The following is a 21,916-nucleotide window of genomic DNA, read 5'->3' on the forward strand; positions in this document are numbered from 1 at the left end:
GCAAAAAATAAAATTAGAATTTTTTGCTTATACAAATCTAGTGCACACGAGAAATGGTGACATGCATATGTTCTTTCTTTCCTATATGAACATCATTTTGCAAATCTATAAGTCAGAATTTATGCTTTAATACAGTTGTTAAGGATAATATTGATAATATTGATCTTAAATCAAACTACCCCTTAATTATAAGTGTTAATATGTGAAAATATTACTTAAAACTGGGTCTTTGTACCAAAATATAAGATTTTAAATTCAGCCTAGCACCATCTGGATGATACTTACTGACTGGTAAAGTTTAGAAAGCTTGTTTTAAATATAAAAAGGACTAGAATTGACATATGTGTAAAAATGAATTTTCATTAGTGCACTTCTGAATTTTCTTTTGTTCTACATTTGGTCATATATAGCCTTTTTCTTTCCAGAAAGGGATAATAATCGTCCTGCTATTCACACTCTTTAACCTGAGAGCCTGAGCTTTCTGAGCCTTCCCAGGATTGATCCCAGCTGCATCCACAGGCTGTTGCCGTAGTCATTAAGAGTGCCATCAGAAGCAGGCTTTTTAGGTTTCCCCATCCTGGGCTTCTCAGATCTGCCCCCCCCTGAATTCAAGCCCTGTCCTGGCAGAGTACACAAGAGGTGTCAGTGATTCTGACCTCCTTCCCCTGGCTCACTTGAGTTCTTTCCTGGTAAGGGATTTCCCACTCCTACGCTGACTAGTCAAATCACCACCTAAGCCAAGGGTTCCTAAACACTTCGCAAATGACGGACTTCTCTGAAAAATCTGATGAATGCTATGTCTCCTCTAAGGAGGGGGGTGCACATATACAAACCAAAGATACAGCATATAATTCTAGGAACCTTAGCGATGCCCCAAACCCAGGTCAAGAAACCCCTGTACTAAATGCTAGCTCTGGGTGTCGGCCTAGTTCCTTTGACTCCTACGATACTAGACTTTCTTTTTCTCTTCTAAAATCAAACTAAGTCCTGATTTTGTGTGTGTGTGGAAACAACTATTCCTCCTGGAAAAACCAGTGTGCCAACCTCACTAGGGCACGGAATGAGTGCATTTCAGCATTACAGAGGCAGCCCAGTTCATCCTAAAACATGACCTCCGTGGTGTCTTTCTCCCTAGAACGTCATAGTTTTCTTCTAGTCGGAACCTAGTTTTTCTTCACACTCATTTTTTCAAGGAAATCAAATGTTAGATAGTCATTTAGTTAAACCTTCTTTGTTATGTCTCTGCCTGATTCCATATTCCCACCTGTTCTGCATACGGGGGCCATGTTTTGCAGAACGAGGCTCCTCTCTTGCCAAGGATATACCATACTTGGTGGTCAGGATGATGATCCCCTTAGAAAGATGTATAGATTTTATTCTGTACTTCATCTTCTTTCCTTAAAGGTTCCAGTCAGGTATAGGGAAAGGGCCCCATGGTTTTCAGCCTGTTTAGTCTTATGTCTTTGCAGAATTTGCCTTCCTTTAGAGGTGTGTTAGAGTTGCTCACACGAGTTTAGTGGGTTAACACAGCCGCTTTGAGAGTTGCTAGGAACTGTGGTGTAGGTGCGTGCACTCTCAGGTAGAGAGGATTTTGAGAAATAGCTTCAATTTAAGGAGTTTCCAGGTGGATGCTGAGGAAGAGCCTGTGGGAGTGGAGAGGAGGACTGTGGCGGCCTGACCAGGGTGCAGGTCATGTCTGAAAACCTAACAGCACAGCAAAAAAAACAGCAAGCCCCTGGGGGCTGCTATGAAAGTTCCCCAAGAGTGTGAGAATAAGCATTTATTCTGTCATTATAAACAGTTACAAAACAACTTTTTAAAACAAAAACTGATTGTAAATTTAAATTGTTACAATTAACGGTATAGTATTATGATTGAATTTCAGAACGCCTACCATGGCTGGAGGCCTGTTTTCAATAGACAGAGATTACTTTCAGGAGATTGGAACATACGATGCTGGAATGGATATCTGGGGAGGAGAAAACCTAGAAATTTCCTTTAGGGTAAGTTCCCTTTGAAAAAGTAATCTACTTAACCTTAAGTATGGATATGGTTTAATCATTCATGTTATTGCTAAATAAAAAAATGAATCTTGTATGAGTTCAACCAGATTTCAGAGCCTTCACTTCATAAAAAAGTTGGCGATACTATTAAGTGTTCATTGTAAACTATTTTAAGCAAGTAATTCAGTTATTTTAATAGTCTACCTATAAAACTTATACAAGATTCCCTATTTGTTTATAATTTCTGTTACTGAAGTAATTCAAGATAGCTCTAAAAATAGCATGTTATTTAAGTGACATTATGTATTTCTGCAAATAATCTAGTTTTAGACACACAGCTAACGGTGGAAACCACACCAACTGCACTGTAATCTGAACCCGCTTGCTCCTTATTGGACGTCTGCCTCTTATATAAGGGGATCTCCCATCCTCTTGGAGATCCTAGTCAGCTTCTCACTTTATGATCCTGAGAAAAGGTGAACGTACACACACTGAATATTTAAATTGTAAGCAGTTGGTAGATTTTTAATTTTTGGAAACACTTGTCTTTTGAAAGGAGCAAAAGGATAATTTCATTAAATAAGCACAGGAAACCATACTTGATCTTTTATCCCATTTTTGTTTTTTGCTTACAAGGACAACAGAGTGTGCTGTCACAGTCTCCCTGGATAACTCAGGAGAGATCCAGTTAAATTCCTGGGTGTGTTTAATGTGCAGGCTGTGACACAGGTTTGGAGGAGAAGGAACAGACAGGACTCTGGCTGACTACTCCATGGTCAAAGTTTTTTTGGCCATGAACCATATTAATAAGTACATTATTCATTATACACACACGACACATAAACATTTCATGAAACAGTATGTCCTTGTTAGCAAGTACTGGTTGCAATTCATCAAATTTGAATTTATGATCCTTTTATGACTCATGGTCTGCAGTTAGGAAAATACTGCTCTAGACCTCATTATTGTGTCTGTATTTAGCCTTTAGCCTATCTTTTCTGAATTTAACTTTCACCTTCTGGTTTAATCAGAACCAAAATTAGAGAAAGGTTTGCTCCTGAGGAAGCGTGGTTTTAAAAAGATCATGTAACAGGGGCTCTACTATATGCCTGTGATTCTGTGAAATTTCAAGTATGAAACTCAGCAGATGCGAACAAATTTCTTTTTCAACAAGCAGTGTTTAAAACGAGTCTTCTCTGGTGTTGTGTTCAGATTTGGCAATGTGGAGGCACCCTGGAGATCGTTACTTGCTCACATGTTGGACATGTGTTTCGGAAAGCTACACCTTACACGTTCCCGGGAGGCACAGGACAGATTATCAATAAAAATAACAGACGCCTCGCAGAAGTGTGGATGGATGAATTCAAGAATTTCTTCTATATAATTTCTCCAGGTTAGCATTATTTTACATTAGAAATACAAGACTAACTTGCTTGTCCCTGATCCTAATGCCTTCTGAGGAGAGGTAAGAAGAGGTAGAAAAAGCTTTGAGCAGAGGTGAAACACCCACATAAGTCACTGTAAGAAATAAATGAAATCACACACAGTATAAAAAGCATGTAGTAGCCCTGGCTGGGTGGCTCAGTTGGTTGGAGCATTGTCCCGTACACCAAAAAAGGTTGTGGGTTTGGTCTTTGGTTGGAGTGCATACAGGAGGCACCAATCGATGGTTTCTCTCACATCAGTGTTTCTCTCAAAATCAATAAAAGCATATCCTCGGGTGAGGATTAAAGAAAAAAAAAGTGCTCAGCAGAATGCCTGATCTAATATATTATTAACAACAATAAATTATCCAGGCCATTATTGTAGAAATTACTGTTAGTCCAGGTGTTAACGTGTGTTGTAACCTAACTGCGACATTTGACGTTGATGTGAAGTGCTGAGGATCTCCAGCCAGTCCCAGCCCAGTGGTAACATGCCTCCAGGGACTTTTCTCCAGACGTTGCTCTGATCTTCAGTTTTGTGGAAATAGCTCTTTGATGGGCTGGAAATCTGCCTGGCAGTGTTAACATTCCCTCCTCGACATTATTTGGGCAAATGTCTTGATTTTTGTTTTTGCCTTAACATAGTAAAGTTTTCTGATCCCATATAACTTAACGTTTGTATTATTATTAGCATGTATACCATTCTCATATTAATTTTTCTTTGGAAAACGTGTACTAATCTATTTCCTCGTTTTATACTTTGGGAAGTGGATCTATGGTATATCACTTGAATAGTCACACATCACCAAAATGGTGCCACTTTCCTCATTCACCTGGCTTAGATGTAATACATAAATAGAAATATGCTATGGATAGAACATCAATAATTCAATCACTCATTTCTTTTAACAGGTGTTACGAAGGTAGATTATGGAGATATAGCATCAAGACTTGGTCTAAGACACAAACTCCAATGCAAACCTTTCTCTTGGTACCTAGAGAATATTTATCCTGATTCGCAGATTCCACGTCACTATTTCTCTTTGGGAGAGGTAAAAAAAGAAATATATATATATATATATATATAGTATTCTGTGTGGTTATTATAATCTCACTTACGTATCAAAATCAATAGAGGTTAAACATCCAACAAGAAGTACCTTCATATTAAAATTACATAATCATAAGTGTGGGAAAATTCTTATTAGTTGACATTCTACCTCATAATTTGAAACCTTATTCATTTTTTTTATCGTATTTTCTTAAAATAAGAATGCTCTACCCCTAGCCTTTCATAGTTGGACTCCTGTTACAACATATCAGTGTCTTCTATAGACTTCTGATTTTAACAAACTGACCCATTTAGTTGAAACCATATACTCCTAAAGCTAATGTCCTAATGTTAATTAGCCTGAATCAAAACTTGAAGAACTTCAAAGTAAACATAATAAATTATAAAGAACTGACAAGGAAACTTGCAAGACCATTGATAATTATATTTTTAACACTCATTTTTTTTCCTTTGTGAGTTCTAAATCTCATTTTGGGTGGGGTGATGGAAAGAATGTTGGTAAGCATGTTTCTGATGATGCCTTTAGTTATTGCTCTTAGAATTCAGCAACAAGTTTTCTTGAAACCTGAAATGTGCTTTTTAATGCTTACAATTAACACAGTTAGTTGTGCTTTGGAGTTTGGCCTTTGTATCTTTATGGGTGCCCATAGTATAGGGTTTGATGTGAGAGAGACGTGTGCCCTATTCCACAGTATTCTTAAAGTGTCCCCAGCCATCCATTCTGCCTCCCAGCCCAAACTGTGCTCTGTGGATGGGAAATCCAGGTCCTTTTCTTTAATGAGAGGTCTGGTCAAATCAAGGAGTCTGTGTCAGGAGAGGTTCCGTGGAGATTGGTAGGGACAAAGTACCTGATGGCTTCAAAGGATCGAGGGAGAAAAGGAAGTGGAGATCATGAGTGGACAAGTCTTGGAAGAAATCTTGTTACAGAAAAAAGCAGAGCAATGGGTGGTAGCTGGAGGGGAATATGGGGTTCAGGAAGAATTTTTGTTTATTTTTGCTATGATGAAACTGTGCTAATGCAAATAACCCCAAAAAGAAAATGTGAATATGCTCAAATCAAGCCACTGATTGCAGGAGTTATGTGGGAATCAGATGGGGAGGGATGCGCCACTGCAGTGCACAGGGGAGGGAGGGGTAGGCAGGGGAGAAGGCAGTTCATCCATTGGTACAGGGAAAAGGTAGAGGGAATGGGCTAGTGCTGGCCAGTTGTAGATTTGGGTGGGGCGGGGGGGGGGGGAAGCTGGTGGTTTGTGGTGGAAGTGTGAGGAAGTTCTAATGACTTGTTTCCTCATATAAGAGGGAAGAGAAGGTATTGGGGACGGGGTTTGGGGAAAAGATGTCAATTAGAAGCATAGGATGTGGGAGCAAATAGATCCCAGAGGGAGCCGATAGTGGTGAGCTAGAGTGATTTCAACCTGCTTGTGTTTTCTCCCGTGTCGTCCTTAGTAGTTACTGAGGCTGCTTCAGGGCTGAAAGTTCCCTACCTCTGAATGTCGTTGTGCTTTAAGGAATTCACCCTCAAACAAGTGATGTGGAGTGTCTGCCGCATTAATGAGCATCGGTTCCCTTTGCGGCAGCCTCGTTCAGGTTGAGAAAGGCCCAGGGAAGGTGATGTGCCATGGGGAGATTCATAGCAGTTGCTCCTGTCACTTGCCTTTAGAATAGAGAATGAAAAAGTGTTCTTTCCCTTTGAACTGACCCAGTTTTGGACAACACCTGGGCATTGTTAGCTGAGCCAGAATATAGGTGTATTACAAAGAGCCACTTGTCTGACCCATAGCAGGCGATTTTGCCAAAGCAAGTTTGCCTTTTACCTGCCTCTTGCCAGCTGGCTTTCTGTGTAAGGAACAGATTTAACCCTCAGTGGCCTGCTTGTTCTTAACTAAGCAGCTGGCTTACGCTTGTGTACCCTTCATGGCAAGCCACACTACGCAGATGAAAGCTGATTTCCGGGCTGGAGCGTTCTCAAGTTTGTGATCATAGCTCTGCCAGCGTGAGCCTCCTTCACTACAGCCTGGAACCTAGCCTTCAAGGGTCTTTTGTCAGACTCAGGGGCCAGGGAAACCTGGAATCACAGGCTTTTAGAGTAGGAAGGGAAATTGGAAAGTGTAAACTTAGGCTCCGATTTCACTGAGCCCAACTGTCCTAAGCTCCTGTACGACCTGGAACTGCATAAATGTGTGTCATTATGATATCTAATAGCTCTTAATCCAGGAGATGAATATTCTAAACAACCACCACAAAAAGCAAGGAATTTAGGCCCCTGGTGGGTTAGCCAGACTCTAGACTAACCGTAGCCTCTCCAGGCAGATCTGACCATCCTAAGGTTCAGTGAGCATTAGCTCCATGTCCAGCACCAACCTGAGTGCTTCACAAATATTAACTCTTTATCCTCACACTAACACTATGAGATTATAGGTGCTAAACTCCCCACTTCACAGTAAGTAAATTGAGGCATAAGTAAATGGTTTAAACAACAGGGCAAAGGTCACAGCCACAAAATAGAAGCGACGGGATTTGAACGCAGGAGTCTGGCTCAAGAGCCTGTATTCTTAGCCACTGATCCCATACTCTTCCTCGCATCTAACCAATCTTTACCTTATGGCAAGGATTGAAAAGGTATCTCCAGAGTCTATTTTACTAGATTCCAAAAATCCTTTAACCGCTAACGTTGTCCCCCCTAATGGAGACGGCAAGATTTGGGAGGAGGCTAGAGTAGAAATGAAGGAACTTAGCTCTGATTCATGCCTATTTCCCAAGAATGAGTGCGTTCACAATGATTTTCAGCTCCTAAAGTGAAAAATAATATTTTAGAGATAGCTGTGTACTTATTTTCGTTGCTACTTCATGACTAATTTTGCTACTGTTATGAATCGTAATGGTAAATATCTGTGTTTTCCGATGGTCTTAGGCTCTACAGCAGCGGTTCTCGAGAAAACACAGATATTTACATTACGATTCATACCAGTAGCAAAATTAGTTATGAAGTAGCAACGAAAATAAGTTTATGGTCGGGGGTCACCACAACACGAGGAACTGTATTAAAGGGCCGTGGCATTAGAAAGGTTGAGAACCGCTGCCCTAGGATGTCTATCAGCATCTAGTCCTGCACGGCCAGTGTTGTAGCCAGTAGCCACATGTGGCTGTTTAAATTAAATTAAATTCAATGTCTCAGTCACACTAGGCACCTGTGGCTGGTGGCTACCATATTGGACGGCACAGATACAAAACATTTCCATCATCATAGAAAGTTGTGTTGGACAAAGGCGGGGACATTAGCACAATTACAGGAGGCTGTTCATCGATCTTGCCATCATTTCACAAATTTCTCCCTGCCCAGGCCCTAAAGTTGAGGTGTTCATATTTGCTTGTCAAACCCAGCGAATTAAAAACTCATAACTGCTGTGTATCTTCCATAATCATCTTTATCCTCAAGTGATTTAGAATATGTAATCCAAAACAACTTTCTTAGGGATGTATTACATCAAATTCCCAACCATCCTGTCAGTAGTTATTTTCTGCTCATTAAGGAGAACATCAGGATCACATTTATGTTCAGGAGTATCTACTCCAACGAGGAGAAGAGCTCCCTGCTTTTTCTAGAGCATGTCGGTCTTTTAGCTGGAGGTGACTTAATAACTTAGGGTCTCCGTTGGCATTGGAAACCCTGATAATCTTCAAGTACTGTGTTACCAAACAAGGGGGCTTCTCTCGTTTCTCTTTCCCAGATGGTCACCAAGGTATCACAGGGTGTCACTTGGAATATGAAAAAACTAGAAGAGATTCATAGTGTAATAAGCACTTTCTGTGGATCTACTGTGTATACCACATGGGACAGAGCCCTCTAAGCTGGGAGAACCCAGAAGCTAGCCCGTCTTTTCCTTAGATTACACGTCAGAATACTCAGTTGTCAGAAGGTTATCACTTTTTATTCTAGTTTTTGTCCTTTTTTTTTTTTTTTTGAAATCCAACAAAGGCGACAATTTGACTAGAATCCTTATATTAACCACTCTTAAATTCTTTCCTGTAATTTCTCTTTTTCTTTATAACATGCCTGTACATTTTATGTCATTCTGTATTTTCCAAGTATCAGCATTATACTTGGAAAAATCCTGTCTTATATGAACCGAGTTTGAGATGGAAGGAATAGCAGATTGTTACTATTTCTGAGCGAGACTCTGAATAGATACGTGGATGCGTTGTGTTACCTAACCCAGCACAGAGCCAGTTACCTCCCAGGTACGGTTAGGAAATTGATCTCAGAGGTTTGGGTCATTTGGATTGAAGCCCAGGTCTCACTTATGTCAAAATCCCAGTTCCTATTCCTGACAGCCATGAATAGTTTTCACACCTATGTCTTGGCATCTTTATAATAATGCATATGGGCTTGTTAGTGCCTTATAAGATATTGGAATAATATGTAGACTGTACATTTGCTTATAAAAAAAATGGCTTATTTGTGGTTTTAACTTTATCCCCACTTTACCATACAAAACTAGTTACATTTTTTTTTTTCTGTCTACATGACATGACAGGTATAGTATATCTCCCTTTGGCCTACCTGCTAACATCCATGGGAATAGATTTAGGACTTTCAAATGTCTATTAGTTTACAATATGCTTTTAAACTGCAATGATTCAGAGGAAATAAACATATCAAGGGGCATTGCTTAAAATACTCTTCCTGATTTTGATAACTGATTTAAATTCCTTTTATGTAACTGATGGTTATCTAACGCAAGAGTGGTGTTTGCACCACACCATGATTAGACTCCCAGTTAAGCCAAGCTCCAAACTCTGATTAGAAAGTATCTACCTTGAGGAGCCTAAGAGCTCACCGGAGTAGTCATCAAAATTAATGCCCTTGTGCTTAACGGTGTCCACAGGAAGTTGTTAAATTGCTTTAAATTATTAGGCAAAATAGAGCTTATTGAAGTAAATACAAATCCTAGAAGAACAGCTTGGGGGGGTGGGGGGGGGCGTGGAGAAGGAAATAAGAATTTCTCCCTGAAACAAACATTATATCAGAGTAAGACCTTTCTAGACCCCAGATAGACAGTGAATTCCGCTGCTGCTGCTCCACCCCTCAAACTCATAGCCCTTACCTTGGCATGCATCTGAGGTTGTTTTATAGTAAAGTTTAGGTTGATTTTAATGTGTGCGTATCTGTACTTGTGTGTCCGGTTAACCCCTTTCACTTCTGATGTTTGCGTTATCCTTTGTCCCATAGATACGCAATGTGGAAACAAATCAGTGTCTCGATAACATGGCTAGAAAAGAGAATGAAAAAGTTGGAATCTTTAACTGTCATGGTATGGGAGGTAATCAGGTGAGTATTTTAGTAAAGCTTTAAAAGGGAAAATTTTCAGATTTTTCTATTCATTTAATCTCATGATGTCATTCAGGAAATATTTTCCTTCCTTTAAAGAGAAAATAATAAAGACCTTTAGGAGAAGGGAGCCTTCAATCTAATGATTATTTTTAAGTGAAACATTTGAAAAGGCCCTTGTGAGAACTGTATTTACGTTGCTGTGCATGAGGTTTATTTTGCCCTTTTTCGCACAGATGACAGTCCGTGACAATACACTCAGTGTGTACATAGAAATTTTTCTTTCCTCTGTGTCAAGTTAGTGGTAGCTTTTCTGAGTCACTTATTCTCTATTACATTAATAAACTTCAAAATGGTGTTTCTTGAATTATTTGTTTTTCCCTTCCAGATTATTGGGTGTATAAAACCCTGACTGGCTTTACTGTGACGGCTTGCACATGGGCATGCTTGTTTTTCAGGTTTTCTCTTACACTGCCAACAAAGAAATTCGGACGGATGACCTTTGCTTGGATGTCTCCAAACTCAACGGCCCGGTCACAATGCTCAAATGCCACCACCTAAAAGGCAACCAACTCTGGGAGTATGACCCCACGGTGAGTTACATATAAAGTTATGTGCTACTGGGTAGACTTATAGACTTTCTCGCTAAAAAATGAACTCGGGGAATTTGAATATAGGTCAAACTGACAGGTGGGAAAAACAATATGCCTAAAATAAGCATGTTTTAATCTCCCTGATAATGAAACTGGCCTTGCCTGGGTCCTTGTCACTAAGTAGCTCCCCTCCCTCTGCATGTCCTCAGGCTCACAGGCTTGCATGGGGGAATGGAGCGGTAAGTAGGCTGGTAAGTCCTGCATTCGACACTTAGGTAAAGGTGAGCCCCAGTTAGTGAAACTCTCTGGCTCAGGAGGATAGTTCAGTGACAACCCCCCTCACCGTCCCCTCCTCACTCACACGAGCCTCTCCCCTCACCTCCTGTCTGACCAACCTCCCAACTTGTGGTTTCGCTCTACGGTTCTGGAGGTTCTTCTTTTTCTGTTTACAAGCCCTGGTGTTCTTCTCTCTGTAAGGAAAGACTTGTTCCTACTTTACTTTCTACGCGCATTGGTTGATGGCAGGTGAATGGCCAGCGCTCGTGCCTCTGCTGCTCAGCCCTGGCTCCTGCCTCCGCCTGGTTTCCCGGCGGCTCTGGATGCGGAGCTCCTCGTGGCTGTTGCTGAGCTGATGGTAGTTTAGAAGCCTCTTAGCCATGGGCTTTAGATATACCACTGTTTAGTTTCTTCTCTTAGCTTTCTCTCTGTGTTCCTTTGTCTGCTTGGCTCACTCTGCTTTTCCGTTCTATCCCTTAAATGGCATTGTCCAAAGTTATGACTTTACCCATCCTTTCTCCCTATATGGTGCCACATACAAACCCTGGTCCACTGTCATCACCAACCTGCCGTTCTCTGAACTTGCCTTTACTTTCCCACTTTATATTTAAGATCATACACGTCCCTCTACCTAACAGATCCTACCCGTTCTTAAGGGCCCATCTTTGACATCACGTGCATGAATCCCTACCAGAAATTAGCTCTCTGTCATAATTTAGTTATAATTGTCTCTGAGCCCTCTAATGCTCTGCTTCTTTGTAGTGTTTATTTTTTATCTACCAGTCTTTTCTCTACTATAGATTGTTAGATCCTAGAGGGCAAACACCGTGTTTTATAATTCCTGGGTCTCCCTTCACCATGTCAAACTATAGTAAAAAATAACATTAACTATAGCAATAGCCGAGTTAAAATTACCATTGGAAACGGCCTGAATATTCAGTTCCAGGGTTTTCCATGGTACATGCTACTGCCATTTTGGGTAGTACTGCGTACTGCGATGTGCAGTGTCTGACCCCAGACAGTAAATGCCAGTGGTATCCCATAGTCATCGTGACAACCCAAATGTTTTAAAAATTAAAAGCCTCCCAATTATATGCTCATTAAAAAAGGACAGCCTACCGATTAGGTAACATAAACAAGCAGGGGTTGGCTTGTCTCAGTAGGCCTTCCGGTGTGGATTCAGCTGCACCCAGCGTGGAGCAGTAACCGGTGTCTGTGTTAGGAGTTCATTTTAATGAAACTAAATAAGTGAAATAATTTTAGAAATTGGAATGAGAGAGGATCAATTCCCCAACTAAATTTTTTGTTGTGTCCAATTTTTATGTTTTTATTAACACTAACAGTTGACACTCAGAGAAGCTTTTCAGGGCCTTCTGGAATGTCTGAAGGTTTTGTCTTTTTACTAGAGTTTGACATGGTGAAGGGAGACCCAAGGCCTGGGCAGCAAGCGCAGTGCACGGGGACCTCTGGCTCTGTGTTCTGCCAGATCGCGTTCCTGGCTACGGGGGTGTTGCTAGGATATTGAGTTTTTCCAGCGTGAGTGCCATTTATCAGGAGCTTCCTCTGAGCTAGGCAGCACTTCCTGTACATTATCTTAATCTTTCCTCATAACAGTTTCGAGTATTTTCGTCCCCATTTTATAGATGATGAACCTGGGCTCAGAGAGGTTTTTGTTCAGGGGCAGTCATGCACCACATACAACAGACCACGTATTACAATGGAGCTGAAAAATTCTTATTGCGTGATCCAGCGTTACAGCACATCTCTCACTTATTTGTGGCGACGCTGGTGTAAACCTCCTGCGCTGCCAAGTGGTATAACACTACAACACAGACATTATGTACACTACATAATACTTGATAATGATAATGACTGTGTTACTGGTTTATGTATTTAAAAATAACAATATATAGTAGAGTCTGCTCTTTCTACTTACAAACAAAAAAGGTTTGCTGTAAAACAGCATGTCATGTTTAAACTGGCAGCACCCTCATACATCCCGTGTTTATGACATTTCCTTCCTTGATTGTATCAATTTCTCTTCTGCTTGACTTAATCTTGTATTGTTTTCTATAGTGATATGCTGTACAGGCTTGTAGCCTTGAAACAATATGCTGTACCATATAGTGACATAGGCTGTACAATCTAGGTTTGTGTTACTCTATGATGTTCACACAATGATGAAATTGCCTGATGACACATTGCTCAGAACATATCTCCATCATAGAACATTCCATGGCAGTAGTTGGTATGTGATAAATCTGGAATTTATTCTAGAAATGTCTGACTGCAAAGCTCGCTCTTTCAACAAGTAAACTATAGAACATCTGCATAAAAAACCACCACAACCATGCCGACTCTGGTCCAGGTTCTATAAGAATTAACGTATGTAATACTGAACCTACAGGCAACGTTGGTAGTGAACTATGACATCTGCACTGCCTTTGGCCAATTTCTACTGTGACCACAATACGGAATAAATGACTGAAAGCTAAAATAGTTGTATTATACTCAATCATTAGGTTTTTAAGTTGGCGCAATAGGAATTTTTGCGCTCCACTGTAATGTTAATTACATTAAAATAGCGCCATAAGTAAAAAGGGAGATGTATATCAGTAAACATATTTCACATTTCCTTTACATGTAGAGACACTTATAGGGTAACACTCAATGCAGATTCCTACACAGTTGCTTTGGCGTCCCTACCCTGACCAGGGCTGCTGAGAATCAGATGCAGTACTGTGAGTCAGTGTGTCCCTGTTAGCTCTCCTCTGGCCTGTCCTTTTAAAAGTATCCCCAAAACCAGCATGACAGAAGGTACATAGCTGTATCTGTTGGCCACTTACTAAGAACTGCTTTATACATCTTATGATTCCTTATGATTTTGAGTCTTCCAAAGGACCTGCATGGAAGCACAGGATTCATTTGAACAGCCTTATCCTAGGGAAATGAAGCAATTTTGAAATAGCTTTTTGAAAATAGGTTAAGGATCCTAAATTAAGGACAGCTAATCCAATCATATTTTTAGGAAACTGAAGCACAAAAATGTAAAATTTCTCAGAGAGCTTATGGCAGAATAGAACTTAGAATGTAGGTCATCTTACTGCAAGTCCAGTATAATCCACTTTACCCCAGTGCCTTTCTCCCTCCCACAAAGCTCCTAATGCTATCTTTACATAGATGCCTTTTCTCCATTATTATTTACATAACGTATATTACCCAAAAAAAAATCCCTTTTCTACTGAAGATTTCAATAATCACCAAAAATGATGGTTGAGATGTTTTTGTTTTCCACTTTCATGTTAACTCTTTTTCTGTCCTTTTCAGAAATTGACCCTGCAGCATGTGAACAGTAACCAGTGCCTGGATAAAGCCACGGAGGAGGACAGCCAGGTGCCCAGCATCAGAGACTGCAGCGGAGCCCGGTCCCAGCAGTGGCTTCTCCGCAACGTCACCCTTCCAGAAATATTCTAAGACCAAATTTACACAAGAAAAAAATAATGGTTGACTGGGCTACCTCAGCATACATTTCTGCCACATTCTTAAGTAGCAAAAAGGGGACAGTGCTCCCTCCTGCAGGGTGAGGGTCCTCAGCCAGTAAGACTAGACTCGCTCCTCACGCACCGCGAACCAGCCTCCTGCCACGTAGCGAGACTGTGCACACTGATGTTTACAAGGTTGAAGAGGCTTTCGTCAAGAGTCATTGTAAAGACTATTCCGACAGTGAAACAATCAACAACATGTGCTTCCGGAAAGCTGCACCCCTGAGGGTCTGCTTGCACAGCAGTGATTTCCGCTGGACATGCTGTCACGATGAAGAATTTCCAAGACAGAACTGGTAGCCAGTATATTAAATATTGATATAAAAATATATGAAAAGAACTGGAACCAGGTTCAGAATCATGAAAACAACATTTTTACAAAAAAAAAAAAAAACTATATTAAACAGGGTTTAAAGGAAATTAAAACAGAACTATGAGAAGTACAATTTGTTATAGTATAGTATCAAATTTCTATATAGATTTTATACCTCGGTGGGGAAAAACAACTGATTCCAATGACGTTCATTTTGTTTTCATCTGTGATAGTCATGGATGCTTTTTTATTTCTCCTTGGGGTGCTGAAATTGAGCTGGGGAAAAAGGCTCTTTGAACGTAGTTTTAATTGCTTTCTACAATTTTTAAATAATGGTTTGTGGGCTGTTGGAATTGTAATTTTTAATTGCCTTCCAAAAATGGAGATTTAAAATAATGTCTGGTCTCACTGAACAGTTAGATATCTCAGTTGCTCTTGGGTCAACTGGCTTACAGACTTTCTCACATGCACACACAGATTTCTTATCAGATTTTCAACTTAACTTGATTCAACTGATTATGCTTAATACCCAAGATTCATCTACTGTACTACAGGTTTGTTTTCACAGCAATAAATCTTCAGTTTTTGGTTTATGATTCCACTCTACAAAAGGCCTGCGGAAGTGATTTATTATTTGGGTATTTGGAGATGATGCATTAGATGGTTTTTTGGAAAACTTTTCACTCCATACTCAGATGTGCTTCATTGTCAAGTGCATATTTAGATTAGGTTCTTGAATTGTAATGATCTGCTGCTTTTTTAAAAAAATAATAAAATTTGACTGAAAGTGTTTAATTGGCATTTTTTAAATGAGTTAGCCAAAGAAGTGCAGCTATTCCATATTATTAATCCTGCACTTCTTCCCTAAATTTAATTTAGATTAAATTGGTTTTCTTTTTCTGTTTTCTAATACTGCAAAATAACCTGAGTATCAATTAAAAGTTGAATATCAATTAAGTTTTAATCTCATAGACAGAAAATCTCATTGTGACATTTTTCCTGATAAGTAAAGCAACCCATTGGCAAAAGTGCATATATTTTCCTTTATTTATAAGATTTTATTTAAGTGATATTCTTTTCTTTGATTATCAAAGACTTTCAATGCAGGCACTGCTATCTCTTGTGCCTTCTGAAAGTTGCATCACTAGCTACTCCCAAGTCCAGTGTACAGAAAGTTCTCAGACCCACTCAAGTTCATCAGTATCAAGCGCACATGGAGGCTCGAAGGTGAGTCTGTAGTACAGAATGCAAACATTCTGTCCCCAGGAAATTTGGAATTAAGCAGAACTGGTGGAATTATTTTTCCTGCTTCATGTAGGCCTAATGCTTGAGTAAACCAGATGTCTAATCAAAAATTATTTTCATGCTCAGAATTTCAGGTTTTGTACTCTAGCATAGCTTGGTTTTCTTCCTTACTGTAAGAAAGCTTAATAGCAGTGTGATTTAAGGTTTTGTTTTGTGTTTTGTTTTTTTAAGAGGGGCATGTGAATTCATGAGTACTTTTAGAACCTGTTAGATAACCCCATTGCCTTTATTTTTCTAATTAAAGACTTCCTAAATACTTTGAAGATATAAAATATTCCTGAATAGTTGTGCTTCATTACATTGGTGTTATTTGAAGTTAAAATGAGTCCCTGATCATTATATCCATTTGCAGGTTAGGCAATATGCTAATTACTCTGTTATAAATCAAACTGAGAAGAAAAGGATAAATGAAAAAGAAGGCAAAGGTTGAAGAGATGGGATTATTATTTGACCAGTGAAGAATTCATAAATGTGACCAGGATAATTTAAATATCACAAATCTATCCACCCTACTCCAATCCCAATCCATTTTAATGTCTTTCTGTTCTTATTGGCATTCTTGAAAAAAAATACTTTGTTCACCATTCTGCAAAAAGGGCAGCACGTAGGCCATATCCTCCTTTCCCTATTTGACATTCACTGAAAAACAGGTTCCTCTGGAAAGATGTGGTGCCCTTCTCATCTCCCAAGAAGAATACCAAGAGCAAGTTAATTCCAGAATCACATGGTCTTCAAAGGAGAAAGAAAATCAGAAGGTAATATTCCTGAGGAATAACCGTGAAAGGAGGTATACAAACAGTGAGTCACTTCTTACACTGTTTGGAAAATTAGATGTATTTCTAATTATATGACACAGCTCCCATTATTTGATTTCTTGAAGATTACCAAGTGTTTGCTTGACACATCTACCAGAACTAAACATTTTGCAGGATATGAGGCAAAACTCTAGATGTACTCTCTCTATACTAGCAAAGAATTCACAAGGGAAATTAGAAAACAATAGCAGCATATAACTCACATAACTCAAAAGAAAGTAAGAGATGTATACAACTTATGAAAACTATAAAATGTTGCTAAGAGAAACTATAGAACACTGCAATAAATATATTATGCTCATGGATTGAAAGACTGCAAAATGTTAAGATCTCCGTTTTGCACAAATTAAGCTATAGATTCAGTGAAATCAAAGTCTTAACGAGACTGTCTTGTATCAATTAGCAAATATATATGGAAATGCACCAGACCCAGAATAGGCAAGATGATATTAAAGAAAAAATTGGAAGACTTACACTACTCAATTTCATGACTTGCTTTAAAAGCTATAGTGATTGAGAGTGTAGTACTAAAGTTAGGACAAACACATCAGTAGATCTAATAGAGTCCAGAAATAGACCCACACGTGTGTATGGTCATTGGCTTTTCAACAAAACAATTCAATAGGGAAAGTTTCTTTAGGTGGAACTGGAGTAACTGGATATCTGTATGAGGAAAAAAACATTGGTGCTTTCCCACAGTACACAATTTATTCAAAACGGATCACAGACCTAAATAAAGGGCAAAACAGTCTAGAACCGTGGTCGGCAAACAGCGGCTCGCAAGCCACATGCGGCTCTTTGGCCCCTTGAGTGTGGCTCTTCCACGTTAATACCATGGCCTGGGCGAGTCTATTTTGAAGAAGTGGCGTTAGAAGAAGTTTAAAAAATTTGGCTCTCAAAAGAAATTTCAATCGTACTGTTGATATTTGGCTCTGTGGACGAATGAGTTTGCCGACCACTGGTCTAGAAGAACACAATATCTTCATGACTCTTGGGGTAGGCAAAGATATCATTAGGACACAAAAGACAACCATAAAAGAAAAAAATGATAAACGTCACCAATATTAAACCCTTTTTCTAAAAAAGATACTGTCAACGTGAAATGGCAAGCCATAGCCAAGGAGCAAATATTTGCAACACATGTAACTGACAAAGGACTTGTATGCAGAAAAACAACTAAAAAGGCACTGCAAAAGCAACACAATATAAAAATAAAGTACTGAATACACAGTTCACAGAAGCTATCCAAATGCACCATTGGCACAGGAAAAGGTGCTCAACGTCAGGCTTCAAGGAGAGAATATGGAGCAACTAGAAGTGTACGTGGGTATAATCGCCTTGGGAAACAGCCTGTCAGCTCCTTTAATGTAAGTATATGCCTAACCTGTGACTCATTGACTCCACTTCTAGATATACAACTAAGAGGAACTGGCTCATACGCACACAATAAGATTTGTACAAGAATATTCCTGGCAGCTTTATTAATAATACCCCCAAACTGGAAACCACTCATCCACCAGCAAATTAATGGATAATCAAATAATGGTGTATGGAATACTAGTCTGCAATTTTTAAAAATGAATTGCTTATAAGAGCGTAAGTCTAAAAATTTTTGTTGAACAAGAAAACGACATATCAAGCTCAAAAACAGGCAAAACAAATCTAGGGTGATAATCTCTGGATGAGTACAGACTGAAAAGGGACAAGAGAGAACATTCTGGAATGATAGAAGTATTCTATAAATTGATTTAGATAATGGTATCATGCATACATATTTAAAATGATTGAGCTGTATACTTAGGATATATGCTTTTTATTGTATGTCAGTTAAATCTCAATAAAACGCTGGGGGGAAATATGGAAAACAGTTACCCCTTTGGCATCAAGGTTTTCTAAAAAGTTCTCCACTGCTACAAAACACTCAAAGGCTAAATTGCAAAAATATATACTTTTAAGTGGGATGCTAAGTTCACAAGGAAATATGGAAAATCCCTAGAGTCCAGGGAAAAAATGGGGGGAAAAGGGATATATAAACTTAAGCCACAGAAGTAACTTACATATGAACATCCTACCTCTCCTATAAAATAGACTCAACACAATACTGGTATGAGATTTCAATTCCCCACTTATAATAGTGGATAGAACAACCAGACAGAAGGTCAGTAAGCAAGTGGAGAAATTAACACTACAGAGTAGTTTGACATAAATACGTACAGAGAACTCCAATTATGGCGGAATGCACATTCTTCTCAAGTGCTCATGGTACACTCTAGAATATACCACATATTAGGCCACAAAACAAGTCAACAAACTCAGGAAGACTGAGATCAAACAAGGCATGTTTTCCTATGACAATGGAAGGAAATTAGAAATCAATAGCTCAAGGAAAACTGGAAAACCCACAAATATGTGGAAATTATACACTCTGAACCAATGGGTCAAATAATTCATAAGGAAAATTAGAAAATACCTTTGAGACAAGTAAACATTAAAACAACATACCAAGCCTACAGGATGACCTGAAAGCAGGGCCAAGAGGGAAGTGTATACCTGTAAATGAGTACTGTAAAAAATCAGAAAGATTTCAAGTTAACCTAAATTTACACCTCAAGAAACCAGAAAAAGGGAAGGAAAAAAACACCCTAAAACCAAATATAGTAGGAGGAAGGAAATAATAAATATTAGAGTGGAGACAAACTAAAAAGATTTTTAAAAGATAAACTAAATAACAAATCCTTAGCTAGATTAAGAAAAAAGATTCAAATAACTAAAATCAGAAATTAAAGAGGGGGCACTACAACCGAGAATACTATGAACAATTATACACCAACAAATTTAGTAACATAGAAGAAATGGATAAAATCCTGGAAACATAACATGCCAAGACTAAATCATGAAGAAACAGAAAATCTGAACAGACCACTAATGAGTAAGAAGACTGAGTCAGTAAGAACAGTAAAATGTTCCCAACAAAGAAAAGCCCAAGACCAGGGGGCTTCACACGTGAATTCTACCAAACATTTAAAGATGTAACACCAATCCTCCTGAAACCCTTCCACAAAATTTAAGAGGAGGGTACACTTCAAAGCTCATTCTTTCAGGCTAGCGTTACCCTGATACCAGAGCCAGACAAAGACAAGAAAATAAAGCAATATACCAATGTCTCTGATGAATATTGCTGCAAAAATTCTTAACAAAACACTAGCAAATGTGTAATTCAACAAAACATTAAAAGGATTCTACACCATGACTAAGTGAGATTTATTCCTGGAATGCTAGGCTCAACCTACAAAAATCAATTGCTGTAATACACCACATTAACAGAAATGAAGGACAAAAACCACATAATCCTCTCAATTGATACAGAAAAGCATATGAGAAGATTCAATACGTTTTAATGATTTAAAAACAATCAACAAACTGCCCTAGCTGGTTTGGCTCAGTGGATAGAGCATCGGCCTGCGGACTGAAGTGTCCCGGGTTCGGTTCTAGTCAAGGGCACATGCCTGGGTTGCAGGCTCGATCCCCAGTAGGGGGCATGCAGGAGGCAGCCAATCAATGATTCCTCTCATCACTGATGTTTCTATCTCTCTCTGAAACCAATAAAAATATTTTTTTAAAAAACCCAATCAACAAACTGAAAATAGAAACTATCACAACATAATAAGGCCATATATGAAAGGCCCACAATGAAGTTTTTCCTCTAAGACCAGGAACAAGGCAAGGATGCCTTCTCTTGCCACTTCCGTTCAACAAAGTATTGGGAGTCTTAGCCAGAACACTTAGGCAACAACAACAAAAAGCCAAGTAAGAATGGAAGAAGTAAATTATCTCTGTTTGCAGATGACATGATCTTTATGTAGAAACTCCTCAAGATTACACACATACACACACACAACCCTGTTAGAAAAAACAAATTCAGCAAGACTGCTGGATACAAAATCAACACACAAAATGGCAGCATTTCTATACACTAAACATGAACCATCTCAAAAGGAAATTATGAAAACAATTCCATTTATGACAACATCAAAAAGAGTAAAATACTTAGGAGTAAACCCGACCAAGGAGATAGAAGACTTATATACTGAAAACTACAAAACATAGCTGAAAGAAATGAAACACAATTAAGTGGAAAGATAGCCTATATATTAATCGAATGATTTAATATTGTTAAGATGTTTATACTACTCGAAGCAATCTATATGTTCAACACAATACCCATCAAAATTCCAAGAGCATTTTTTAAGGCAGAAACAGAACAGCCTCCTCAGCAAGGTCACCAAGGAGAAGAGGCCTGTGCTTTAGGAGGCACTGACTGGCTGCAGAGGCCGGGTCGCCGCGGAGCTGCAAGCAGATGACCCGGCGGCATCTCTGAAGCCTGTGGAGATGCTGCTTGTTTGAGCAAAGGGGGTCACAGCACAAGAAACTAAAGGGGGTGTAAGAGTGGTGGAGCCTCTATTTCCCCAAATGCCTGTTGAGTCCAGGATTTCCCTTCCTGGAGGTGGTGGTGTGGGGTGAGGCGGGGTCAGGAACCCACTCACGGAGCAGCTCCACCTGAAGGGGCTCTGCTTGTTCCCCTACCTGCCCGCCAGCCATCCTTTGGGGCCTCCTACATTTGGAAGGGGCTCCCTTAAGAACAAAACGTTTCCAACTCCACAACTTTTAGCCACTTCCTTTGTTTCCTTCTGATGAAATGAAGCCAGAAGGGCTGCCCTGACTGCTCCAGCTCCTGCTCATGGGCCAGAAGGAATCTTCGCTTTCTGCCCCTGCTGTGGGCCTTTGCCAGGCAACGCTGCCCTGCACACCCTGTGGGAGGGAGAGGGAGAGACAGCCTCTGTTCAGAGCTGCACCATTTGAACAGCCAGAGGGAGGGCGGGGTCGGCGGTGAAAGCAGAAGTCTGGCCTTGTGGAAAGAGCAGAGCTTTGAGGTCAGTCACCCACTCAAACACACGTGTCAGCTGAGACATCTTTAGCAAGGCCTCAATCTCTCTGGACCCTGTCTCGTCATCTCTCAAAGGCCCGCCTCTTCGGGCAGTTATAACACCTTGACGGATGGCATTAGCAAGCGATTCCCCATCATTTGCCTCTGCTAGGCTGGTGCCTGTGGTGGGGCCGCTGCACCCAGGGCGTGCCAGACCAACCAAGAGTGTAAATCTGGTCCTTGGCCAATCTCTGACGTGATCTGACTCAACGAAGAAACATTTAAAACTGCAAAAAATGGAAAAGAAACAGCAGAGGGTT

General features: G+C 39.7%; 1 protein-coding gene across 2 annotated transcripts in view; it reads left to right on the plus strand.

Annotated features, from left to right (window-relative positions):
• GALNT1 (polypeptide N-acetylgalactosaminyltransferase 1) overlaps positions 1-16,131 on the plus strand; it is a 78,894-nt gene extending 62,763 nt beyond the window's left edge. For both annotated transcript variants that reach the window (XM_054724537.1, XM_054724536.1), the window contains 6 exons: positions 1,886-2,003; positions 3,216-3,396; positions 4,340-4,479; positions 9,730-9,828; positions 10,287-10,421; positions 14,025-16,131. In XM_054724537.1, coding sequence (XP_054580512.1) covers positions 1,886-2,003; positions 3,216-3,396; positions 4,340-4,479; positions 9,730-9,828; positions 10,287-10,421; positions 14,025-14,171 — 820 coding nt within the window. In that variant the 3' untranslated portion in view covers positions 14,172-16,131. The remainder of the gene's footprint in view (positions 1-1,885; positions 2,004-3,215; positions 3,397-4,339; positions 4,480-9,729; positions 9,829-10,286; positions 10,422-14,024) is intronic.
• Positions 16,132-21,916: the final 5,785 nt, after the last annotated feature.

This window comes from Eptesicus fuscus, chromosome 12 (assembly GCF_027574615.1).
Source record: "Eptesicus fuscus isolate TK198812 chromosome 12, DD_ASM_mEF_20220401, whole genome shotgun sequence".
Lineage (NCBI taxonomy): Eukaryota > Metazoa > Chordata > Mammalia > Chiroptera > Vespertilionidae > Eptesicus > Eptesicus fuscus.